At 54.1% G+C, this 25,621-nt stretch overlaps 1 protein-coding gene across 1 annotated transcript in view; it reads right to left on the bottom strand.

Moving 5' to 3' along the window:
* RPTOR (regulatory associated protein of MTOR complex 1) overlaps positions 1–25,621 on the bottom strand; it is a 176,358-nt gene that overhangs the window by 69,660 nt on the left and 81,077 nt on the right. The window contains exons 8-14 of the mRNA XM_032176974.2: positions 15,671–15,745; positions 12,694–12,759; positions 12,207–12,398; positions 11,034–11,174; positions 4,231–4,348; positions 3,267–3,407; positions 2,340–2,498 (exon numbers count right to left, since the gene is read on the bottom strand). Of these exons, the coding sequence (XP_032032865.1) occupies positions 2,340–2,498; positions 3,267–3,407; positions 4,231–4,348; positions 11,034–11,174; positions 12,207–12,398; positions 12,694–12,759; positions 15,671–15,745 (892 nt within the window). The remainder of the gene's footprint in view (positions 1–2,339; positions 2,499–3,266; positions 3,408–4,230; positions 4,349–11,033; positions 11,175–12,206; positions 12,399–12,693; positions 12,760–15,670; positions 15,746–25,621) is intronic.

Raw genomic sequence — 25,621 nt, 5'->3', positions numbered from 1 at the left:
CACAGAGACAAAATGTGGTTCAGGATATACTTAAGACATGAACATAAAAAGGAAAATTTTAAATTTTGGAAGAAAATGTAGGAGAATATGTTTAGGACATCGAGAAAAGGAAAAACCCAAAAGGCCCAAGTTATAAAGAAAAAGAGAAACTAGAAGATTAAGCTTGTGTGGCACCAAAGGCATCATAAAAAGTCATAGATTAGAGGCATTTTCAATGGATATATTCAGCCAGGAATCAGCACCCAGGATTGTAATGAACTCTTATTACAAACTACTAAGAGAAAGACAAGCGACACAAGGCGAGTCTGTAAGGCTGCAAGGCTGCAACCTCACTGCAAACAAGGCAAATGCAAATTCATGCCACAAGGAGACACCAGGTGTGTCTATCGGACAGGCAAAAGCCGGCCAAGACCGGTGTGGGTAGAGAGTGGCGAGACGGGGGCGCCTGCGCGTTAGAACAGAGGATCCTGTGCAAGGCGTGGGGCGACATCTACAAAAGCTGAAGGTGCAGGCACCGTTCACGCAGCAGCTTCGCTCCAAGGCAAGGCGGCGAGAGGCACTCACGTGTATCCACACTGAAGTACACGCACCACACACGTGCCCGTTTATGTGTATTGAGCACCTACTGTGTACCAGGCATTGGGTGTGGACAGGGTAGGAGGAGACAGTGGTTAACAAAGCCAGGTTCTTGCACGTGTGGCTCTCGAGCTCCAGGGGAGAGAGACGGGCTGGGCCAATGAACAAGTTACACATACAGCACGTCTGCAGTCCACAGTCCTCAGGAGAAAAATAAAGCAGGAAAAGGGAGCAGAGAGTCAGAGGGCAGCTGGGGAAGCCTGATTCCAGGTGGGGGCGTGGGGCTGGGGAAGCTTCTCGGAAGGTGCTGCCGGATGGGGGCTCTGAATGAGAGGGGAGTGGCCACCATATGCCGGAGAAGAGCTTCCCCACCGATGCCCAGGCTGGGGGCCGGGTGGGCCGGGGCCCAGCAGAGCTGGGTGCAGCAAGTGAGGGTGTGTTGGACGTGGGGCTCCATGGTGGCAGGGGCTGAATTCTGAGTTTGCTTATTAAAAAAAGGAACAAAAAGGAAGAAGAAATTAGAACCGGCCTCACTGTCCCCAGACAGGAGAATGGATAATGGAGTCATGGCAGATCGCAGAGGTGAAAGATAAAACCTAGATGACCACCAAAGATACATATTGAAGTCACAGCCAAAGAAACAGGCTTTGCAGGCCACGCATTGTGTGACGGTGCCAACAAGAGGTAAAGGCCTCTAAGTGGGCACCACGTGTGTGCCAGGGCTCATGGCCAGAGAGAGAAAGTGTAACGTCACTAGAGGGAATGGAACCGGGGTGGGGTCTGGGGCTCGACCTCTGTAATTCCTTAAGCTGGGAACACAACACACACACACACACACACACACACACACACACACACACACATGCAGTGCTCTTACGTAAGTCTCTGTAAATTTTTACATGGCTAAAATGTTCCTTAATATGAAAAAAATTCAAGTGAAGCCAGTAAGCCACTCTGGATAGTCAGAACAAGAGGAGAGGAGGCTCGTTTGGTTAAGCCCTAAATCTGTTACCAGCAGTGTGAAGATGAACACAGCTACACAATAAGAAAACACGGTGAAATCCTGTTTCTCCTGTTTTACATTAGCAATCCTGGTGGTAGGACCCAGGCACACACCATTCATGGCAGAACAAGAGAAGAATCTGACCTTTCCATCAGATTTCCATTCCCAGGCAGTGCTGCGTCAAGCTGCTGGGATGCAGGGAAAGTTCTGTGGAGATTCCACAGGTGAGCAGGGCGGGGACAACAGCCCCCAGCCCTGACCGCAGGGCCCTCCGCCTCTCACTGTGGACACTGTGGGGGCCGTCCTGGGCACCAGGGGATGTGAGCAGCTTCCTGGCCTCACCCACTGGGACAAGGAGCACCCCTACTGTACCCCAGTTGCTCGTGGGGGGCAAAACCACCCCCGGCTGAGAGCCACTGTTCTGCATCACCAGGGTGTCCAGCACCATGACGAACTCTCATCCCTCTATGGAAGAAAGATGGAAGGTTCTGGCAGCCTTCCCACCTGGCCAAGCTGGCCAGCTCCGATGGCTCCGGGAGTGGCCTGTAAAATACCATCCCATCACAACAGTGATGTCAACTTCCCCGCTCTCCCCAGCAAAATGTTCTCACTGCCTCACAGTCCAGCTGACTTTTATTCTTTCTTTTGAACAGATAGTTTCAACACCCACTGACCTGATGCAGACACAGGTTCGTGCTGCTCTGTGTGGGGAGGAGACCCTTGGGGCCCCTTGGAAGCAGAAAGGGGCAGGCGGACTCACCGATGAGGGAGTTGAGGGAGGAGTAGGAGCTGGCGCGGCGCATCTTGTCGATGGTCTCGAAGGACAGGATGTGCTCCTCATTCTCGGGGCTGCCCAGGGTGCTGCTGGCGCTGCTGCTGGTGCTGAGGTTTCCAGGGGAGAACGCCACTGCGCCGCCAGCTGCTCAAGACGCAGCTGGGTCAGTGCGGTGCTCCCGGGACCCTCCTTTTGGTCTTACAGTTAATGGCATGACTGAAATATGTATTTTCTTCTAAATAAAGCTCAACACACCTAGGCACAAACACACCCTGGTACACACACACATCCTGGCACACACACCCTGGTGCACACACAGCGTGGTGCACACACACCCTGGCATGTACAGACACAACCTGGTGCACACACCCTGGCGCACACACATCCTGGCATGTACACACCCTTGTACACACACACCCTGGCGCACACACACCCTGTCATACACACCCTGGTACACACATCCTGGCACGCACACACCCTGGTACACACACACCCTGGCACACACACCCCGGTACACACACACTCTGGTGCACACACACCCTGATGTGCACACAGGCACAGGAACTCACTGATCTCCCTGGGAGCCAAGCTCCCCACCCGCAGACCACAGGTTACTGGGAGACGGGGGCAGGGCACGGCCCTCCAAGGAGCCACCACCTCGACTGCGGCTGCGCTTGAGCTCCCTGCCGCATTGGTAACAGGCCCGCTGGCTATTCTGGGGGCTGGCCTACGCCTCCTTGCCATGCTCAGGTCTGGAAGGGTGACTCATCACCATGTTGGCAGATGGGACTTCAGGGCACGCACTTAGATGGAGAAGGGGCAGGGGCAGAGTGGTGCTTGCTCAGATACAAAGTTTCAGCAAATACAACCCCAATCTCTCCCAAGCCAATAACCCGATTTCCAGGATCTTACATTCCTCTGTCAAACTCAGGTTCTGCAAAGATTTGTTGAGGCTCCTGGCTGTGGCGACAGCACGGATGTTTCCGTAGGAGCTCACGGAACGAAGTCTGGGGGTGCATGGGCTGTCTCGCACTGGGGTCAAACTCCCTCCCTCTGAGAAAGAAGGAGAAGGACAAGTTACACTGGGCTTCCGGGTGGAGGCCGGCGTGTCTTCTGACACTCAGCAGCGGGGACACTCGGTGACGGCAGCTGCTACCTGTGCTGGAACGAACGTCAGAGCAGGGGCTGCACAGCTCAGGGAGACTCAGACACGAGCAGAGGCTCTGTGGGATAGCACTGGACAAACAACAACCGCTTGTCACTCTGTGGATATTAAATTACAAAAGACAACAGGGCAGAGGCTGGTGGCTGCGGCCTGTCCCAGTGCACACGAGGTGCGTGGTGATGTGGGCCATGAGCCGCTCCCTGGGAACCGCAGCAGAGCAGTGGCCGGCCACACTCAGTCTGGCTCACCCTTCTCCCTTCCTGGGCTTCTTAGAAGCAGTGAGGCTTGACTGCTGATGACAAGCCCCTGCATGTGTGAGAAAGGACTCCTGACACGACTCACCAAGCCACGGAGCCAGCACAGTGTGATGAAATTACTCATCGCAGGAATACGGCCCCTGTGCTTTTCTGCAAGCTCCTACTGCAGAAGTTTTGTCATACTTCAAGGTCTCTGTGAGTTTAATTTCCAAAAAGGGTAAAAAGAAACGAAAAATGTAAGAGGGTCAGCGTGACCCTCTTTCCTGCCCTTTTAAATCTGGCAGTTGCCTAAAAAGATGAGAAAAACAGGGACCCCTTGAGGCAGGTATCTGAGAAACCTGCGCTTAGATTCTGCGAGAGTGAGCAAGCGGCTAGCAGTTCTGAGACTGGGCCGCAGCCTGCAACAGAACGCCAGGCGAGGTGCTCAGCGGGTTCACAGGAGAAGACGCTGTACCTGTGGTCGCTGGAGAAGGCAAGGGGTAGTTCTTTTCCTCTTCTATGAACTGCAGGGCCACGGTGCAAAAATTGCTTTCATACTGAACCACGAGATGACTCAGAGCCACCACCAGCTCCTGCCGAGAGGGAGAAGGGACAATAATGCTGGGGCTGGAAAATGATTTCACCAACAGAAAAAAGAAAGGTTAAGACAAAACCGTGCAATTGGCATCAGAAACAGGGACCATCCCTTTTCGAACTGTCAGAGCAGAAGCCTTGGAATAGCAGAGTGCTGGGAGACGGTAGGCCACCGGCTCACGGGGGAAGCCCAGAATGCCTGCCAAATCCTCACCACTGCTAGATGCGCACGACGCATCGGGGGTCTCATAAGGACACGGTGAGTCACAGGACTCCAGAGAGGGAAAGGTAGGAGGCCTCACAGCCTCTCGCTTACAGTCACCACTGGGTGAAAACGCCGCTCTAGATCACACCCGATGGCTGGCGGCCTTTCTGAATCTGAGCACCCCAGGGCCGAGAGCAGCGGACAAGCTGAAGCCTGCTCTTTTCAACACACATGAAACTTTCATTGGTACATGTTTCTAGTCCCTGAGAGGGAACGGGAAAAGTTGTAGAACTAAAATATCATCTTTAGGCCCAAATGCCTTGGTCCAAGGAAACAGACACAATTTGCTTCTCTTTTAGGACAGTTCAGTGCTGTGACAGGAACAGCTGGAGAGCCTAGAAGTCACTGGGAAACAGAAGGGGGATGTAGGTTTAAAAAGCGGAAAGAATGTTTTTTTCCCTACGACAACTTTCCCTGCCTTTTCTTTTTTTCTGAAAAGAAAAAAGATGGATTCTTAGCAGAAAGCCAAGCGCTGTGAGAGGACCCTTTGCTAGTTGCATGATGCCCCCATCTCCACAGCGGCTGGATGAGCAGGCTCTGGGTGGGCACCCACCAGGGACCAGGGTCTTCTCGTGGCCGCCCCACTCTCCATCTACGCACTCTCTGTCCACGCACTCTCCCACCCCAGCCTATACACGCCCTAGGCTTCTTCCTATCATGCTTTGTGGTTTCCCTGATGCTGGCCCCTCACTCTCCTAGGTCCAGGCTGGCTGTCCAGCTGCCGGCTCTTCACCTGCACTCCAAACTCTCCCTGCCCTGTGAACTGCGGGCACTGTCTACTTTCCATTCAGCCTGCAGCGCCCTCTTGATTTGCGCCGATGGAACTGCAAGTCTCTCACTGCTCAGAATGGAGCCCTGGCATCACCCTCCACCCGCCCCTCCCACCCTGCTGGGCACCAAGGGCCATGGCCCAGTGTGCATCTTCACAGCCACGGCCCATGCCCCGGTTCTGGCGCTCATCTCCAACGCCTAAGTCACTGTCCCAGGCTCCCCGGGCAAACCACAGAACCCCCGCTGCCTTCCCTGTGCAAGAGGAGTGAGGCACTGCCGAGACGGGGCCTCCGACAAAGCAAACACCCACTGGGCCCCTTCCGGGGAAGATCAAGGCTGCGCTTGTCTTCAGAAAGCACCGATTTTTTTTCCCTTTCCTTCTGACATCAGGTGAGAAAAGCCACAGCTGGGCCTGGCATGGATTAACATGCACTGAGCTGGTGGGCCCTTCGATTTAGGGGAGGCCAACAGGGGCCACGTCTGTTATTCAAGGGGAATGTCCAGAGAGCGCTCACTCCCGAACACACATCCTGCTGCATACGGGGGGCCTCCCTCGGAGGCCGCACATCCTGCTGGAGATGGTGGGCCTCGCTGTGGAGGCTGCTGCTGGGCACACAGCAAAGAGCTCTCCCTTGCGTCGGACCCTTCCTGCCCCTCCTGAATGGGCTGGGCTCTGACGGCAAGACACACACGCACCGGCCTTCTTTGGGATATTCATGCAGAACCCATCAGAGGGTCTGGCAGAGGTGCTCAGCCAGGTGTGGAAGCTCCCCTCTCTCTCAGCTTTTGCAAGATGATCTCGGCTGGTGTTGTCATGTGACCCCTTCCCCCTGGGGGCTCCCCAGCAGCACACACACGGGGAGGCCACATTAGTGGCCACGGGCTCCACACTGGCCAGGTTTCCCAGGTCCTCTGACCGGTCGCTTGTCAAAGCCATTGTCTGTCCTCCTGCTCCCTGGCTGGGGCTGAGCAGCCTCCCTCAAAAGGGAGGCAGCTTCGCCTGGACTCATACTTTCACCTATCAGCTCAGCCCTTCCTGTCGGCTCCCCACCTTCAGAGTCCATGCGTGCTCCTAGAACCTGCTCCTTCATGGCTGGCCCCTTCAGCGAGGGGCAAGTCTGCTCTTCTGTTGCTCAGACCCAAATCCCCGGGATTCCCTGTCCTCTTCTTTTCTCGTACCCTCTCCACCTGTGAGCAAGTGCGGTGAGTTCCGCGTTCAAAGCGCAGGTGCCTCTTCCCTCCTGCACCGTCCCTGCAGCTGGGCAAGTGGCCCCTTTCACCTGGGCAGCCGAAGGCGAGGTCCTGCCCCAAAACCCCTCCAGGCCTCTGATCACGAACGACAAGGCTTGTGCCTGGCTGGGCCACCTGCCCCACTGCCCTCCTGGCCTCTTGTGCCCACGCCCTCTGATGGGCACGGCCCCTGCTCTGGGCCCCTCCCCGTGGCAAGGCCTCCCTGTGCCCCCAGCCCCACCCATACTGACTCTGCTCAGCTGCACCTCTGGCCCACCACTCTCACACCCAGCCCCTCCCCCAGCTGCAGGGGCACCTTCTTGAGAGAAGAGCCAGGGTTAGTGCCCTGCGGGGTCACTGAGGCCCCAGCTGGCCTGGCATGCGGCACGTGCCTGACAAGTGTGTTCTGGGTGAGTGCAGCCCTTCCTGCAGGGGTGTCGTCTGTAGCACATGGTTAGTTTCTAACCGTGAACTGGTGCCAGGACTCAAGGACATCTTTCTTGGGCACATGCTCTGCCCTGCTGGGGGCCCACACACTTCCTGGTGTTGACACGGCTGCACTGACCATGGGCTACCGGCCCACCTCGCCTCCACCCCTTGCCCACCTGCCCTGAGGGCCACCAACTCCACGTTTCCAACAACACAGCACTGGCTAATATTTGTCTTGTGACCTGTGCTCAGGCATCACAAAACTCAGCTCCTGTGACCACGGCAGGCTCGAGCGGCGTCCTGGGAAGCATCTTGGGAAGCCAAGGCCTGGGATTACAGAGTGGATCACTTGAGCCCAGGAATTTGAGGCCAGCCTGGGCAACACAGCGAGACCCCATCTCTACAAAAAATACAAAAATTAGCCCAGCATGGTGGCACGCGCCTGTGGTCCCAGCTACTCAGGAGGCTGAGGTGGGAGGATCGCTTGAGCCTGGGAGGCAGAGGTTGCAGTGAGCCGAGATTGTGCCATTGTATTCCAATCTGGGTGACAGAGACTCTGTTTCAAAATAAAATAGAACAAATAAAATAAAATAGTACCTGAACAGTCCCTATTTCCTCCTGAGGCCATGACAGGGAGGGAGTAAGCCCCAATCCAAGCCCTGCTGGGCCCGTCCCCGTGTGCGGCTCCTGCCCGGCCCGGCCCCGGCAGAGGCTGGGGTGACACTGGGGGTTCTAGCCCCGCACCCCTGGCCTGGCCCTTCTTGACGAGGGACGGGTGGCTGCTGACTGCAGGTTTTGTACTTCAAAGACAAGTTGAAGTTCAAAATAATTTGGGGGCTAAGCTGAATTTGCTGACTTACAAATTTTGTCGAGTAAGCTCATTAAACAAGTCAACAAACAAAACCTACTTGGCCGTCGTTATCACCCCACACAGGAGAGGACACTTTTACTATTAAAAAGTAGGATGGATGTAACCTTTTTGGTATCCAGTACATGTTGCCTTGATGGAAATGCAGCAGTAACAACCTCCTCTCTCCCGCCCCGGAGGCTGCCAGGAGCTGCTCAGCCAGGTCTGCTCCCCGACCCCAGCCCCACAGCAGGCTCAGGATGGGCCCTGAGGAGAGGCTGTGAGAAGGGGGCTGGCTCCACCCCCGCCAGGCTCCTTGGTGCTTGCGCCCGTGCCCAAGTCCCCTGCAGAGCACCGTGCCCGCCCATGGTGGTTGGTAAACAGGAGAGAAAACCAGCTGTGATGCGGCAGGACTCCATGAAGAGGATGGAGGCGCACCCCTGGAGTCGGCACCCCCCTCAAGACTCAGCACACCCCCGGAGTCGGCACACCCCCAAGCTGGCACTCCCCCAGAGTCAGCACACCCCCTCAGAGCCAGCGCACCCCTGGAGTCTGTGCACCCCCCCGAGTTGGCACCCTCCAGAGTCAGTGCACCCCTTCAGAGCCAGCGCACCCCCGGAGTCTGCATACCCCCCGAGTTGGCACCCTCCAGAGTCAGTGCACCCCTTCAGGGCCAGCGCACCCCCGGAGTCTGCACACCCCCCGAGTTGGCACCCTCCAGAGTCAGTGCACCCCTTCAGGGCCAGCGCACCCCCGGAGTCTGCACGCCAGTGCAACCTGCTTGGTCACAGGTGAGTGACAGTGTCTTTCTCTGACTCCTCACTAGCCTTCCTCCCTCCAGACATCATCACCCTGCCAGCTGAGGTTATCAGCTCTGTTGGCTGCTTCTCCTGCTACAACGCAAACCTCCTGAAGCCGGGAAGCATCTCAAGTGCCTGACCTGGTACCCAGTGCAGGGAAGACACCAGGAAATACTTGCTGCAAGAGTGAATCCTGTTAGATTTGTAAGAATAGAGCACTTACTGAAGGCACAGCTAGAGCCTGGCACTCACAGCTCCCGCCTTCAGCCTCACCCCATTGCCCCTCCTGCCTGCTCAATGGTTCGGTCACATGGAAGGAAGGTGGCCCTGAGCCCCTCCATCTTCCCCATGCTTAGGCCTCCGCACATGCTCCTCCCACTTATCCAGCCCCTCCCATAACTCACCCTCCATAACCAGGTAAGAGCTGCCCCCTCCACAAAAGCCTCTGCTGACAACCTTCCCACTCCGGTGCAGGCACAAGCACAGCTCTCAGGAGCTCCACAGCACTCCAGGCAGTACTTCTCCACAAGGCTCTGGTGTAATGACCTTATCTGTATCTGCCTCTTTGATTAGACCACGTGCTCCCAGAGGGCAGGGGCTGACGTCCCCCTCTACACGCCCTGCCCAGCATCCCCGAGACTGCTGCGTCCCGGGCGGCAGCACCTCCTCTGAACCCCATGGTGTCCTCGAGGGCCATGTCTCCAGGATGCAGGTTCAGCAGGCAGCCGTGCAGGCGAGTGAACGCCGAACCGCTCCCTGTGGAGGGTGAGCTTCATCTCAGTGCCCTAGCAGCCAGGCCCGCACCACGGGACGACAACCCGGCCACGGGATGGCTCTTGGGGAATGCCTCACAGCTAACGTCCTCTCTATTTTCACATTGTTTTTGTGAAGAAGAAACAAAGCTTTCCTTACTTTAAAAAGAATTTTAACAGACAAACCCCTGATTTGCTGCTTTGATCAGTGATGTCCACTAAAGGTGAGTTGATGTGGGAAAAAGAATTTGGCAGGGGCCGAAAGAAGCCAGGTTCAGAAACCCGGCCACGAGGAGAACGTGAAGATAACAGAACCAACAGAAAAGGGTCCCCAGAATCTCGCTTCCTATCTTCAAGATTTCGTTAGAAAATGTAGCATACTCATGACTTGGGCTAATTCTAGAAGGGAACACACGATAGAACGTGACTTTCCACGCTTCGTCTGGCTGAGGGAAACCTGTCCAGATCACGTCCCTCCCAAGTAAAGCAGCGGCATCTGCTCTCCCGACAAACAACCCCCAGGCCCCCGGACCACGGCCCGTCTCCTGATAAAGCCCATCTCCAAGAGGGAGCCACACACAGCCAGCGAGGGAATGCACGAGGGTAGCCAATGCCACCCGACAGGGAGACACAGACTCCCTGCCCATAGAGCAGCTCTGTGCTCCCGCTGTTGGATGAGTTCTCTGCAAGAGCAGCCTTCGATCTCACTAGCAAAGGAGATCGGGAAACCAGTGTCTTCCTAAACGCCCCTTTTGCGCTGGGGTGGGTGGGGAATCTGAGGGTGTGTGGAACCAACTTTTTCTAGGGGTGTGAAACCTTGGACAATCATCTGTGATATTTCTACATCTAAACAGGTAAGTAAGTTTTCAAGTTTATAAAACTGTTTTGGCCGGGCTCGGTGGCTCACGCCTGTAATCTCAGCGCTTTGGGAGACTGAGGTGGGTGGATCACGAGGTCAGGAGATCGAGACCATCCTGGCTAACACGGTGAAACCCCGTCTCTATTAAAAATACAAAAAATTAGCCGGGCGTGGTGGTGGGCGCCTGTAGTCTCAGCTACTCAGGAGGCTGAGGCAGGAGAATGGCGTAAACCCGGGAGGCGGAGCTTGAAGTGAGCCGAGGTCGTGCCACTGCACTCCAGCCTGGGCAACAGAGCAAGACTCTGTCTCAAAAAAACAAAAACAAAAACAAAACAAAACATAAAACTGTTTTGTTCAGTCGCTGACATACATGGGTGGTGGGGGGGACCCAGTACACGAACCTTCCTGCCGTCTGTGGGTGGCTGCGTCTCTTTGGAATGTGGTGCCTGTGTGTGTTGCTCCTAGGCAGGAAGGAGACTACTACACCAGCTGCCGGGAGGCGCAGCCTGCTAAATGCCTTTAAATGAAGCAAACACACGGGTGTCCGGTAAAGAAACGCATCTTGGAGAGAATGAAACATGTAAAGATCTGCTCTCGCAATGATAAGCATTGGAAACCGAGAGTAGAAACCGAGTGCTCCCTGCTGCCGTCAGGGCTGCGCAGGCTTGGCCCCAGGTGTTGTGGGGTCCGACCTGGGCGCCCTGCCGCTGCCGGGCTGGGGGTTCACGCACCTTCCGGACCATGGGGCTCCCGTCGCTGACCAGCTGGGCTAGCATCATGGCCACGTTGTGGTCAATGGTGGTGGAGTGGTCCGTCCTCTCTGCAGAGTTGCCCACGAACGTGCCAAGGGCGAAGACCGCCGCGCAGCGGACCTGCAAGGCAGCGGGGGGTCACGGGCATATCCCACACCGGGCCATGCTGCAGCCTGCCTTTCTGCCAGGGCTGTGTGCAGGTGAATCCAACCCCACAGGCGCCTGCTGAACAACTCTCCAGGCCCAAGGCTCTCCTCACACTACCAGAGTGGCGACGGGGAAGGAGGTGGGGAGCAGCAGGGGCAGCCGCCCAACTCCAGGGGCAGCTCAGGCTGCAGAGGCGGGAGCTGCATAGCCCCAGGAACTGAAAGACCAAACCAGGCACCGGGGAATGTGCTGATGAATGAGGCAGGAGTTAGAGGAGGGGGCTGGGATGGGCCACAGAGTGTGGAGGGTGGAAAGAGGGGAGGGCGCAGGCACTCCTGGAGGCAGAGGGGCGTGGGGGCCCTGGAGTGCACTGAGCACACAGGGCTCAGCCAGGGGAGCGACACTGTGCTGGCCCTGGGGTCCGGGGACCCTGGCTTAGCCCTTGCCTCCGACACCATGTGGTCGTGGGGAGAAGTCACTGTCCCTGAGTCTGCTTCCTCAGCTCTAAAAATGAGCAACACCCTGTACCCTGCACAGGCCGATGGGAAGAGTGAAGGCAATGGTGCATGAAACTCCCAGAGTTCCAGCCCAAGGCCATTCTGCAGGCAGTGCCCCGCACCTTTCCCAGCTGCACCAGGCACGAGCCACTGGCCTGTCTCCTTCCCTGTAAAGTGGAGATCTAGCGGTCCCTGCCTTGCAGGCTGCAGTGAGGCCGCAGAGCAGCACCTGGACAGCGAGCGTGTGACCCCTGCCTCTGAGCTGCCCTCCGGGACCCCCGCTTGCAGCTGTGCCGCTGTCCCTGGGAGCGCACTCTGGGCCTGGGCGCAAAATCCCCAGTGTCGTGGCTCTCTTCTCACCAAGGTCCCACTGTCCTACTCTTATTAGTGCGCAGCCCCTGAAGTTCCTGTACGTGTGGCCGGCCACACCCGCACGCGAGCAGACCTCTGCCTTACACCCCGCAGTCGGCAGCCAGGAGGACTGGCTCTGAGTGCCCGCCTGACTCACCTCGGGAATGGGGTCGGAAAGGAGGCTGTAGAGCTTCTCATGAGCGCTGTCCCTCACGCCGCACCACCTCGCCGAGTCGAAGTTCTGCCAGATCCTGCCGAGGCAGATGGCCACCCACTGGCGCAGCAAGGGGTGCGGGTCGTTGAGCTGCTCCAGGCAGATCGCAATGAGGTTTCCCTGCAGGCAGGCTTCCTGCAGAGGAGGGACCACAGACAGGTTGGCCTCTGCCTGCCAATGGCGGGCACGTGGTGGGCGCCTGCGCAGGACGACGGCGGCCACCCATTCTCGGGAAGCCTTGATTTGCTCAATCTTCCCCATTTTAAATTCCTCTGATTCATATTCACCCTGCAAATGGCTGGCTAGATGAAGGGCCGGAGCCTCTGCTGGACACCCCGTCCCCCATGTGGCACCATGTTTCACAGTGGGCCCAGCTCCTCTGCAATGCCAACGGTGAGCTCTGGGGGCTGGGGGCGGCTGGGGTGCTCACCTGCCCCGTGTTATAGCTGTTGACGATCACAGCGAGAATGAAAGCTGTCATGGTCCTGTGTTCAGCCTGGAAAACAAAAACCAGTCTTGGTTGTCTCCCCTCAATGGAAACTCTCATTCCCAAAGTACAACAGTGTGATCCTTTCGGAATCTTCATGATATGCGTGGCACATAATTAAAGTAACAAGAGCCAGCTTTACTCCTGGATTTTAAGTGGACTCTACAAAAAAGAACAGCCATTTTCAAAGGCCTCAGAGCTCCGGGCTCGCCTCCTGGAGTGAACAGACTGCTCCTTGGAAGGCCTAACACTGCAGGACAGGCACAGACCTGGTGGCTGCCTCCTCTGTCAGAGGCCAGCCATGGCTGTCAGTATGAAGCAACTGGACCTCCCCTCCCCAGCCTGCCCAGCACTCTGTGAGCACACGGTCCTACAATCAGGGCCTTTGGCAGCAAAAGGCATGGAGGCAGCGCTCTGTGTTTCACTGGTTTCTCCTTTCTGCTCTTCTACTATGACTCATTTTCATTCTCTCCTTTCCTCTGTGCCTCTGCTGACCTGGAAACCAGAGTCTATTTGTAACTTTTTAGTGGTGCCTTAGTTTTTTACGTGCACATCGCACGGTCTAGTGTGTCCTACACGCCTCTCGGATTATTGCAGGGCTCCCAGGGTGCCTGATTCCTCCTCTTGTTTAACCCTCCAATTCGCCATGAGTATTCTTCATTTTTACGAAGCTTTCGATGTGCCAATACATGTGCCAACTTCTTGGCTTTTTGCCGTGTCCTGCGTCTTGCTTTTCCCTCCTGGTTCCGTTTCCTCCTCGCTGACATGTGGTCTTTCTAGCCATCGTCTGTGGGGTTCAGAAGGAGTAAACTGTTGGTGTCTGAACACTGCTTACTGCACCCCCATTCCTGAGTGGCGACTGAGCTAGGTGCGGGTGACCCGACCATGGTGGCTTTCCTCGCACGCCGAAGGCTCCCCTGTCCCCTGCCGAGAGCCGCTGCTGATAAGAGGTCCGCTGTTGGGGCCGGTGCTGTCTCCTCCTTTGCTGATAATGTTTGTTTTGGGGACTTTTAAGGTTTGTCTTTATGCCTTTGATATTTGCTGTTTTCATTATGACGTGTCTGTGTACGAATTTGTTTCTCTTTAACCTTCTCAGGATTCATCCTGCTTTTAAAATCGGAACTCTCCTTTCTTCAAATCTGGAAAATTCGCAGCCACTATCTAATCAAAAACCACTTCTCTGCTTATTCTCCTCTCTCATTCTGAACCATGCTGGCTACATGGTGAGTGTTCCCAGCCCGGTTCTTAGCCCGGCTTTCATAACTTCTCGCTCAGCTTCACGGACGGCGCTCCAGGTGGCTCCTTCACGAATCCTCTCCTTGGCTGTCTGTTCTGTGATTTAATTCATCTCCGGAGTTTTCAATAACAGTGCATGTCTTTTCTTTTTTACAGCTTCAATTTGTTTTTTTCAGATCTGCTTATGAGTTTAGAAAAATCAATCGTTTCTGAGGATGAGTAGGAAGCACTGAATGTTTTCTCATAACAGGCACAAAGCACTGAAGAAACAAAACGATGGTTGATGGTTTGACAGAATCATACCAAATTCTTTCTAGTCAGTCATTTAAGAATATTTATATTATTTATTTATTTAGTGGAGACAGGGTCTCACTCTGTTGCTCAGGCTGGAGTGCGGTTGTAGAATCACAGCTCATTGCAGCCTTGACTTCCCTGGGCTCAGGCGATCGTCCCACTGCAGCCTCCTGAGTAGCTGAGACCACAGGCGTGAGCCACAAGGCCCGACTAATTTTTTTGTATTTTTGGTAGAGACGGGGTTTCACCATGTTGCCCAGGCTGGTCTCGAACTCCCGAGCCCAAGCAGTCCGCCAGCCTTGGCTTCCCAAAGTGCTGGGATTACAGGTGTGAGCCGCCGTACCCAGCCTCCTTTTCATTCTTTCAAACCCGGCTGTGTCCTCAAAACTTCCGCAGGCTCGTGGCTGAGGTGGGGCCGTTCATGTGAGCTTAGCTCACCCTCGTGCCCAAGTCGCCAGTGAGCATTCTTCCTCACTTCTTCATGTGGGATTTGCTTTCTTCCTTACTCTTAAGAATGGGAAGTGATGGTTTCCAAAACTGATACGAAGTATCAACTTTAACTGCCTGTGATGTTTCAATACAACACAAAGTGCATATACTGTTTACCTTTTGGAAAATAGTCCTGTTTTGTGTTTTAAAAAGTCATTTAGCTTAGAAAACCAACTAGGGGGTGAAATTGCGTACAAAAGATCCTTTATACAGCCAAAGCCATCAAACACTGTGTAAACTAGCTAATATATTTAAATATTCTGGCAATATTAAGTTATGTTAAAGAATTATTTAGGATATATCTATTTTGTTCTCATTATTAAGCTGGGAGTTAGAAATAAAACATTATGAAACATTTATAGAATAACTGTACACCCTATTCATGGATTACTAATTTTCAAACAATTTAATACAATAAAATATACTGAAAACTTAAACTTTCAAACAACCTTCTTTCCCTCCTTTCCTCTCTCCCTTCCTTTCTGAAACGAGGTGCTTCAATATCTTGTGCTCCAAGACCTTCCTAGGCGCCTGAACTATCATATTGTAGATGTGCGAGCGCTCACTAGTCTAACGCAGTGGACAGCAGGGAGAGTGGATTTGACTATTTTGCAAAGAAGTGCCAGTGAAAAGAGATTAAAATAAACTAAAACCACCCATGTGTCTGGGTTAACTGAGCTCTTGTTTAGAGACAGACATGAAACAACAGCTGCACTCATGGTACTAAGCAAAGGGCCGTGTCTAACGTGAAGCAGTTGCTGACCCTGTAGATGTGGCCCCTGCTGTGACCCTCGACCTTTCTCCTGTAGCCCCCGTCAAAAGGCCCCACCACAGTGCAGCGTGTGGGCAGAGGCGGGTGCTGAGTCCCAAGCCCGTGGAGAGCGTGCTGCCCCGTCCTTACTGGCATATAGGGGTCCGCCAGGACCGATAGGAAGTACTTGTGGCCGTTGTCCTTCACGAGGTCCGCCTGGCATGACTGGAGAGAAAGAGACAGAGGAGAGGCAGTGAGTGCAGCGTCCCGCAGATGCCTCAAGCTTCTCGTGGTGCGTGAACGAATGAGGACAGGGACTTCTCATACCTCAATTATTTCCTCCTCTCAAGCCCAGTTTTCATTTGAAAAACAGTTGCAGCCGGTGCCTGCAGACATGCTTTCCTTGGCTAAGAAGGGGAGGGATCCCATGAACGCCCAGAGGAAAGCAGCTCCCAGACATTTTTTCACACCGTCGGGCCGCGTGCTGGGGAGCGCCCTGAAGCCCCTGCCTGCACCCCCGCTCCTCTCCAGGGGGCCCGCTCCCCTCCTCTGCCCTCCACACTGGAGCACATCCATCCAGCACTCACTCAGAACCAGCCTGTTGGGGCAGACCCAGTCCCGCTCAAGCTTTTCTTGGGGGTTTGCTTGAACTTACAAAATGCTGAAAACTAATCGTGTGTGAGGCAGTAATTCCCAGTGATTTGTGTGCACAGCCCCACTTGAGCAGGCGCTTCCCTCTGGCCCGACTCGTTCACCCTCAGGGGCAGCCCCAAGGTGGGAGGTTTCCTGGTGCTAAAGCTGCTGTCAGGCAGGCGACCTTCCCATGCTTCGGGCCATTCTGTGCCTGTCTACACATTCACAGCCACGCGGCCGTGGCTCGCCACAGTTGTGAGGACCTACTGTGTGCTGTCAGCACAATCACAGCCACGCGGCCATGGCTCAGCACAGTTGTGAGGGCCTACTGTGTGCTGTCAGCACAATCACAGCCACGCGGCCGTGGCTTGCCACAGTCGTGAGGACCTACTGTGTGCTGTCAGCACAATCACAGCCACGCGGCCATGGCTCGGCACAGTTGTGAGGGCCTACTGTGTGCTGTCAGCACAATCACAGCCACGCGGCCATGGCTCGGCACAGTTGTGAGGGCCTACTGGGTGCTGAGCACTAGGTATTCGTGCCCTGCTCACAGTTCCTGGAGGAGCAGGTCCCATCCATGGTGGCAGCGAGAGGCACCATAGGGTGCTTGGAAAGCGGGGGGGAGGGAGGGTCTCGTACTTTTTGGAGACCTCTCTATGCTGATGACCAGACAGAACTGTCCAGGGCAGTGAGGGAAGAAGGGGAAGGGTGGGATCGAGGGAAAAGACTCCGTACTGCAAGGAAATGGCAGGTCCAGGCCTGGGATGTGGGAGTGGGAGGGGAAAGGGGCAGGGCAGGCAGGGGCAGGGTAGGCGGGGGCAGGGGCAGGGACAGGGGAAGGGCAAGCAGGAGCAGGGCAGGCGGGGGCAGGGCAGACAGGGGCAGGTGGCGTTGGGCAGGAGGGGCTGCAGAGCCCAGCAGGAGCTGCAGCCGGGAAGGACATGGCAGGTGGGCTATGGGTCAGACAGGCTGGGTTGGAGCTGGGTCAGCAAGGACAGAGGACGGAGATGATGCCAGGGATGCGAGGATCCAAGTGGAGGGCGGCCCACTGAAGAGGTGGGTTGCGTTTTCATCCTGGAGGGGTTACAGTGGGGCACACTGCAGCTGAGGCATCGATGATGAGACACAAGCAGGACTGCTCCGGGGCACGCACAGCCGAAACGCAGAAGCTGACCCAAGCCAGGCTTCTAACATGAGAAGTCACCGCTTATCGGGTGGTGCTGAAGACCACTTTCAGAGGGCAAGGCGGGGGACGGGGCCTGGGGAAGGAGGAGGGATGGGCCCCTAGATGAAAGGGCTTCCAAGGGTCCTGTGGGCGTCCTGGAGGAAACAGGCCGGCTCTGAGGCTGGCAGTGTTACCGGAAGCCCGACCACACCAGGCTGCCTAACTTGGGGGCACTTCTGCAAGTACTGGTTCTGGAAGGGAATAAAATGATCATGCCTTGGATATTCCGGGGTAACGATAATACTTTGGGAGGTTTTTTGCCCAAAACCCGAGGAAAAGGGGCACGATTTGAAACAAAACTAAGTTTCAAGTCCAGGTTCTCCTTCTTACTAGTCAGGGACCCAGGTAAAGTTTTAAAAATCTGTGCTCAGCCGGGCGCAGCGGCTCATGCCTATAATCCCAGCACTTTGGGAGGCTGAGGCAGGCAGGTCACGAGGTCAGGAGTTCGAGACCAGCCTGGACAACATGGTGAAACCCTGTCTCTACTAAAAAATATAAAAATTAGCAGGGTGTGGTGGTGCACGCCTGTAGTCCCAGCTACTCGGGAGCCTGAGGCAGGAGAATCACTGGAACCCGGGAGGCGGAGGTTGTAGTGAGCTGAGATTGCACCACTGCATTTCAGCCTGGGCGACAGAGCAAGACTAGGTTTCAAAAAAAAAAAAAAAAAAAATCTGTGCTCAGGTCGTGGAATCAGAGATGAAACCACGCATGTCAAAGCAGTCTGAAACTGCAGTGCAACGTACAAATCATGGATGTTGTGTGTCTTGGAGAGGGACCCACAGAGCATGGGTTTCTAGGATCAATACCTAGAAACTGATCAGTGACAGACATTGCATCCAGAGTGAGGCGTGCGTTCTGCCAGCTCCCAGCATGCTCCTCTCCAGAGGACGAAGGCCATCCAAGGACAGAGGGCCGGAATTTTAAGAACTGGATGCCTGAGGATCAAGAAGAGAACGGCTCTCCTGTGCAGCCCTGCACGGCTGGCCCTTTCCCACTGAGGCAGGAGTGGTTTTGCAGAGGGAATCTGCTGGTTATGCAGCCCAGAAGCCCCTAGCCCTGCCATTTCTCAGGGGTGCTCTTATAATGAGGTGTTTCTGCCTCACATCAATACACTGATGAGGTGGGTTATGGGCTGGGCTGCCGGAATGAGAGCTGAGTGCGATGGGGAGCGGGTGGTCAGGGAGCCGGGCACCAGCCTCAGATCGCAAGCTGCTCCCCCGAGCTGAGGAGGCCAATTAAGCAGGCAATTTTCAAGCAACAACTGGCTTTAGCTGAAGGTTTTGACAAATAAACTGAGACGCATCGACCGCTGTCCATGTAAAGACTCAGCCCAGAGGGCCAGGGCAGCAGAAAAAGCACCGGGTTCTGAGAATGAAGGCATCATCCTTCGTTTTAGGCAGAGGTTCCACAAGTCAAATCGAAGCCCACACATTCACAGTGAAGCTCCTCAAACATGTCTCATGAGTGCGTAACACAGCATCGCTGACTCAAATCTTACTAATTCTGAATTTGAGGCAAGCAAATCAGGGTGGGAGAACTTAGATGTGCCCTTGGTATTGGAGTCTGGCAGCTGTGTGGTGTATACTATCAGATCTCTGTTTTGATATGGTCATTGTGCCAGGTGGGAACCATGGCTGATGATGCCTTTTAATACCTTTGTCAGCGCTTGGCAGGGGTCATTTACGTATCTGTTTAATACATAGATTTTCACTAACTTAAACCGCCCCCACCCTCCCCGCAGGCAGAAACCTGGGAGCCCCCACTTCGCCGGCTAAGGGGACTGTGGTGGACTCTCTCGGCTGCTGCTCACTCGCCCAAATTACAAGCACACTTAGACCAAGGGCCTTGTTAAACAGAAGAGGAAGCAAGACTTGAAACCACACACATGCAGAACGGCAGCCAGCTGGTGGCACACATACCCTGCATGGCACGGGCTTGATGGGAAGAGCCGGCAGGCGACACACACACCCTGCATGGCACGGGCTTGGTGGGAAGACCTGGCAGGCGACACACACACCCTGCGTGGCACGGGCTCGATGGGAAGAGCCGGCAGGCGACACACACACCCTGGGTGGCACGGGCTCAGTGGAAGACCCGGCAGGCGACACACACACCCTGGGCGGAGGGGCTTGGTGGGAAGACCCAGCAGAGACTCGGGACTCAGATGAACGGCATGGTGCCGGCAGCGCGAATCTTGCCAAAGCCGCCCTCTCAACAGGGTCCATCTTGCTGTGCTTGTTTTCTCCCAGATCAAGCTATGGTGGTGACACGTTAAGGCCAGAGTAGAAAGCAGGTGGAGAGGAAAGAGCATGAATATGAAATTTTTTTTTCTGAGCAAGCCCCCTTCCCTCACCACACACTGAAGCCAATTTTGATTCTTCTGTGTCTCAGGATTTCAGGAATTTATATTTTTTTAAATGGGGAAAAGGGAGGTGAGGAAGAGAAGAAGAGCGAACACAAAGTGGGAAGAAGCAAGCATGTATTCGTTGTTGCAGCAACTAAAGATGTGGTTTGCAAGCAGACAGGACAATGGGGCAGAGACCGGGAGGAGCCCTTGGCCAAGGCCCTGCCTTCTATAAGGTGCACCCGTAAGGCCAGGGCAGGCTTTCTTCCTCTGAATATTCTGGCAAAAGATGTCATGGGAAGAGACCCTCCCTTTATTCTCCTTAACAAAGATTTTAAGGATTATTTTATGGAGAAGCAGGAACACAAGAATTACGCCCAGGCTAACAGACCACCATGCCTGATGGAGGAGGCTTAAGGAGGCAGGATGATGAGCCAAGCCCTGAGCGATTTCACGTGAACACCCGACCACACGCGTTCTGATGTGAACACAGAGACAATCACAGAGATACGGGGCCATGTTTCATGTCCACTGGGTAGAAGAGTTTGGTCCTTGTTATGAGCAGGGGTGCTGGGAAGGAAAGAAAGTTTCCAACAAGAAAATGGCTCCTGAGTGAGCCTTTGGTGGTGTGTTACCATAACATGAGGATGCTACCGGGGAAGTCATCTGAAGGCCGATGGAGGGCTGTGCTGAGATGTTTATATTCACAAAGTTTTCACAATGGTGGGTGCCAATAAAACTGGTAATGCCTAGGGAAATAATACCAAAGTAGGGATTTCTGTTCACCGGTCACAAGAGCTCACTGCTCTTCACGACTTCAGCAGAACATCCACCGAGCAGTGGAAGACAAGCTTTCTGCCTGAGACCTTCACCCCTGGGCACGGTGCATTCCCCACTCGCCAAGTGAGGCAAGATATTTAAACATAAATATATATATTAATATAGACATACTGATTTTCTGTAAATGGTTACTTCTAATCCCAGCGCTTTGGGAGGCCGAGGCGGGCAGATCACGAGGTTAAGAGATGGAGACCATCCTGGCTAACATGGTGAAACCCCATCTCTACTAGAAACACAAAAATTAGCTGGGCGTGGTGGTGCGTACCTGTGGTCCCAGCTACTTGGGAGGCTGAGGCAGGAAAATCGCTTGAACCTGGGGGGTGGAGGTTGCAGTGAACCGAGATCATGTCACTGCACTCCAGCCTGGTGACAGAGCAAGACTCTGTCTAAAAAAAAAAAGCTCTTTAGTTATTCTCAGGCCAGACACACCCATGTCTACAGTGGCCCTGAATGCTGTATCTGATGTCCATAGCAAAATCACTGGCATGCTTTCCATCTTTTTCAATCTTTTCCATACCTGTCCTAAAATTTGTAGGTATCAAGGATCAAACATTAAAATGCTATAGACAGGTACAGACTGAGATGTCCTCTGCCCCTACATGTAATCCTTATTTCACTGCCCATCCCTTCCGGGGGACCCGCTGCTCAGCCCGGGGCTGACTTGGGTCCACGTCTGTATCTCCGCACGTCTGCACAACTTCCCCAGCACAGACCGAGTGCTGTCCTGCCGGGCTTGAGGCACTGTCCCTGAGGCCACACTGAGTCATGGTAAGCAATGCCCTCCCCCGTGTGGCACTGACAGTGAGATTCTTCACAGTCTGGTGTCAATAACCCAGCAGTGTGACAGTGGTGACTGAGAAACATCTCTGAATAAAGAAACTCATCTTCCCCTTTCTCCTCAGCTCCTCAGACTTTGGGGCACACCGAGCTCATTTTTTTGCAGCTTCGGGAATGTGGCCGACACACCAAACTCATTTTTTTGCGGCTTTGGGAATGTGGCGAGCTCCCTCTGCCTGCTGGGCCTTTGTCCTCTCTGCCTGGGGCCCTGCCCCCGGGCAACAGCCTCTGCAAAGGCTTCTCTCTCCATCCTTTGCAGGGACTTGGACTGCACTTCCCAAGCTGCTGCATTTGAGTTAGCCATTTCCACCCTCCACCTTCCGGGCTAGATTTCAGCTCTGTGGGACAAAAACACGCATTATTAGTCTTTATTAGTCCCAGGAGGCAGCACGGCCTTGTTCCTATTAGCCGCTCAGTAAATGTTTGATAAATGAATAAAAGAACCCATGTTTGGGCTGTGGAGAAACATCACAATTCCAGATCACATATGCCAATCACACCCAGGACCTGCTTCCCACTTGAGAGCTGCTCTGTCTGAGGTGAGCAGTGGACGGGCTCCCTGTGCCCAGTGCTGCCAGTGGCAGGGCCGGCAAAGGAGCCCTTGGAACCACACAGAGCCCCGGGCATTTCTGGCTGGAGTAGGTGTCTGAGCTGGAGCCTTCTGGACCTGCAACGAACCCAGCCTTGACCTCAGGTCAAAACTGTGGTGCCCTTCTCATCCAAATTCTAATACTAAGAAGAGGAAATATAGTAGCGAAAGAGTGCGGGACAGGAGCCAGTCACGAGCAGGGGGAAGTCAGGCTGGGGGTGCCCCCCGAGCCTCCTCAGTGGTGGGGGGCTCGCTCTTGGCTGACCAGGCTCCCTATCCCCTCTCCCTTGCTCACACCCAGCAGGCTGAGCTGGGATTTGATCAGGTTCCAAGCAGCCTAACCATCAATCATGGGGTCCTGAAGTTGCCACACAGAGACAGCCTCTGTGGTCGCCCTCGGCACAGCCTCCCGTGCCACCTCCACCCGCCAGGGCCCCGTTGTGCCCATCCATCTTGCAAAGGGCGAGCCGTCACCCCCGCCAGCGCTCAGTCTAGTCTGCCTGGATGCAGGCGAAAGAGCCTGGAACTGGGATGGCTGGGCGGACAGCCCCCTCCAGGTTCCTCTCTCTTTTGTTCATTTCATTCTTGGCAACCCAGAGGCAGCTGATACAACTGTCTCCCTCCGGCCAAACACCTCCCACCTTCCCAGGGGACACCGACAGACCCAGTTCCCTGCAGCCTGGCCTGTCACCAATGTGCATGTCACCTGGCCTGGTCTCTTCTGGGGCGGGTGGTCTCCCAGGACCAACCCAGTGCCGGGACAAGTGGCCCAGCTCGTGTGGTCTGGCTTCCATGGGGGTGGGAGGAAGGGGCCTCTGCCTTCCTGGTCCGCGGTTCTCCTGGGATAGCATGAGGGTGTGTTAGAATCTGCCCAGAGTAAAACCCATTCTGAGGGCTCCACACGGAACTAGGAGGGTGGCTAAAAAGAGGCCATTCTGCACAGCAGCGCTACTTTCCAAATGACGAACCACCACCCGGAGTCCCCTCAACGGCACTTCCTCGCTGATGACAGCTTCTGTGGAAGATGCTGGCTTCACAAACGTGTCCCCTCAACAGCCCCTTCTCGCTGATGACAGTTTCTGTGGAAGTCGCCAGCTTCACAAACGTGTCCCCTAGCAATGCAATCTTGTTGATTTTCTGCATATCACAACCTCTAGTTTGGAAATTCCATGGACCATCAAGGCAATTAAACTATGTGTGTTAGATGAGCAGGGGGAATGCCAGGTGACATTTTTGCCGTTCCTGGGACTCACCCAACTCTGGGCACAGATGCGTTCCTCAGTACTGCTCAAGGGTCCCTAACTGGCAAAGCTCCCCACAGAAAGAGTAAAACTGTTTCCACCTCGTCCACTGACAGTCAGCTGGAAGATGGTACTGCAGGAAGGTTAGCTCAAGAAGGGGCAAACTGAAAGAAGGAATACTAAAAAATCCCAGAAATGCAAAACAAAACGTAATAAAATAAAACAACTCCAAGACTAAGCCTTATAAAATAAGCCTATATAAATAACAAAAGGAAATTAAAATAACTATATTTAGGCCCTAAAGAGATAATGAAACTGCAGGAAGGAATAAGTTTAACCACAGACATAAAGCAGTTTAGGCAACAAAATCCCAGCACATCCAAGCGACTTCCTTCCAAAGAGCAGCCCATTCCGGAAGGGGCAGCAGCAGCGGCTTCACCTGGGGGAAGCCTGACTTCAGCCAGGTCAGCTCCACCTCAGCCAGGGACCCAGGCCAGCGCCACCAGGGATAGCACACATCCTCGTTACGACAGGACCAGAAGGGCACTCCCCTCTGTGGTCTTCCTCTTCAAACCCCAATCTAATCAGGATAAAAACATCAGGCATGGCCACGCGTGGGGGCTCACGCAGTCAGGAGATCGAGACCATCCTGGCTAACATGGTGAAACTGCATCTCTACTAAATAAGATACAAAAAAATTAGCCGGGCGTGGTGGCGGGTGCCTATAATCCCAGCTACTTGGGAGGCTGAGGCAGGAGAATGGCGTGAACACAGGAGGCAGAGGTTGCAGTGAGCCAAGATCACGCCACCGCACTCCAGACTAGGTGACAGAGTGAGACTCCGTCTCAAAAGAAAAAAAAAAATTGGGCAAATCACAACAGAGGGCCAGTCTACAAAATCCCTGACCAGTACCCCTGAAAGCTGTCAAGGTCATCAAAAACAAGGAGTCTGGGAAACTGTCACGGCCAAGACAAGCCCAAGAAGACACGAGGACTCAATGTCATGTGGGATCCTGGGACAGAAAAAGGACATTAGCAAGAAAATCTGATGAGAGTATCAACTGCAGTTAATAACTGATCAACATAAGTTCATTGACTGTTGTGACAAACATGTTGTACTAATAGAAGATGTCAATAGGAAAAAAATTGGGTGTAGGGTACATGAGAACTCTACTTTTCAACTTTTCTGTAAATCTAAAACTGTTCTAAAAATAAAATTTGTTAAGACAGAAACTATAGGAACAAGAGTTCGGGACACAAGCAACAAAATCCCAGCACAGGAGGTAAAATGTTTGCTCAGGTCCTAACTAGACTAGCCCCCGCCAGGGCATTGCCTTCTGCTGTTGGACCAGCAGGGTCACGCGCTCTAGATGGCGCTCTCTTGCCCCCTTGACCAGACTGAGTCATTGCTGGATGACAGAGAGCGCTAACCTTGCACATTTTTTGAATTGAGTTTTGCGTGTACGTGTGTGAGGAAGGGGGAGTGGGGAAAGTGGAGAAGCAGGAAGAGGAGAGGCTATCAACACCAGCATACATGCACTGTGGTGAAACGACTTTGCAGAGAACACAGCAGAGAATTTGAGCACGGGAAGGAGAACTGGCACAGACGTGGGGGCTGCAGAAACAAAATTCTATGATTCCCTCATCTGCCTTTTCTTCATAGCGCGGGTTCCTTCCTGGGACCACAGCAGCCTGTTCCCAGGGGGAAGCCTCTTTGAATCTCCAAATCTGGATTTACTTATGAATATCGTCACTGAGTGTCTTTCCAGATCCACTGACATTACGCCCTTGGAGTTCCCTGGTGGTACCATAACCACAACTTTATTAACTATAACTCAGAAGGTCAGTCTGGACTGAGTATTAATTTTATCTATGAAAAACCCTCAATTAACTGGAACCTTGCCTACGGGAGTCCTTAATTAACTCTCCCCCTCCTTAATCTTGCTAATTAGCAGATAGACAAATGCTAATAGCAGGCTTGAGGAACTTATTAAAACAACCGCTACCACCATCCTTGCGAAGTGTGACCAGCGGAGGACAGCTGCGGCCACATCTCCTGGACTTTCTCATCGTGAAGTTCTGCTGCTCTTGAGCTCTGGTCCCATCACACGACCCTAAGGACAATTTCAAAAAATACTCCGCCATGTTCGCTTTCTGTCCCCCCATCCCGTGTGTTTTTCTGCACTGTGTGAAAGTTGCAGATAGCATGACGCTTTGCCCAGAAATATTCCTAAGGAAAAGGACATTTGCTTCCATGAGCACAAAGCCATGATCACACTCCAGACACGTGACAGCGACACAGTCCTCCCTCCTGACACGCAGTCCAGAGTCAAACTCCTCCCGATCCTCCCGCCTGACACGCAGTCCAGAGTCAAACTCCTCCCGATCCTCCC

Source organism: Hylobates moloch, unplaced genomic scaffold (assembly GCF_009828535.3).
Source record: "Hylobates moloch isolate HMO894 unplaced genomic scaffold, HMol_V3 SCAFFOLD_15, whole genome shotgun sequence".
NCBI lineage: Eukaryota > Metazoa > Chordata > Mammalia > Primates > Hylobatidae > Hylobates > Hylobates moloch.
The sequence above is the reverse complement of the archived record's forward strand: the minus strand, read 5'-3'. Positions and strand labels throughout refer to the sequence as shown.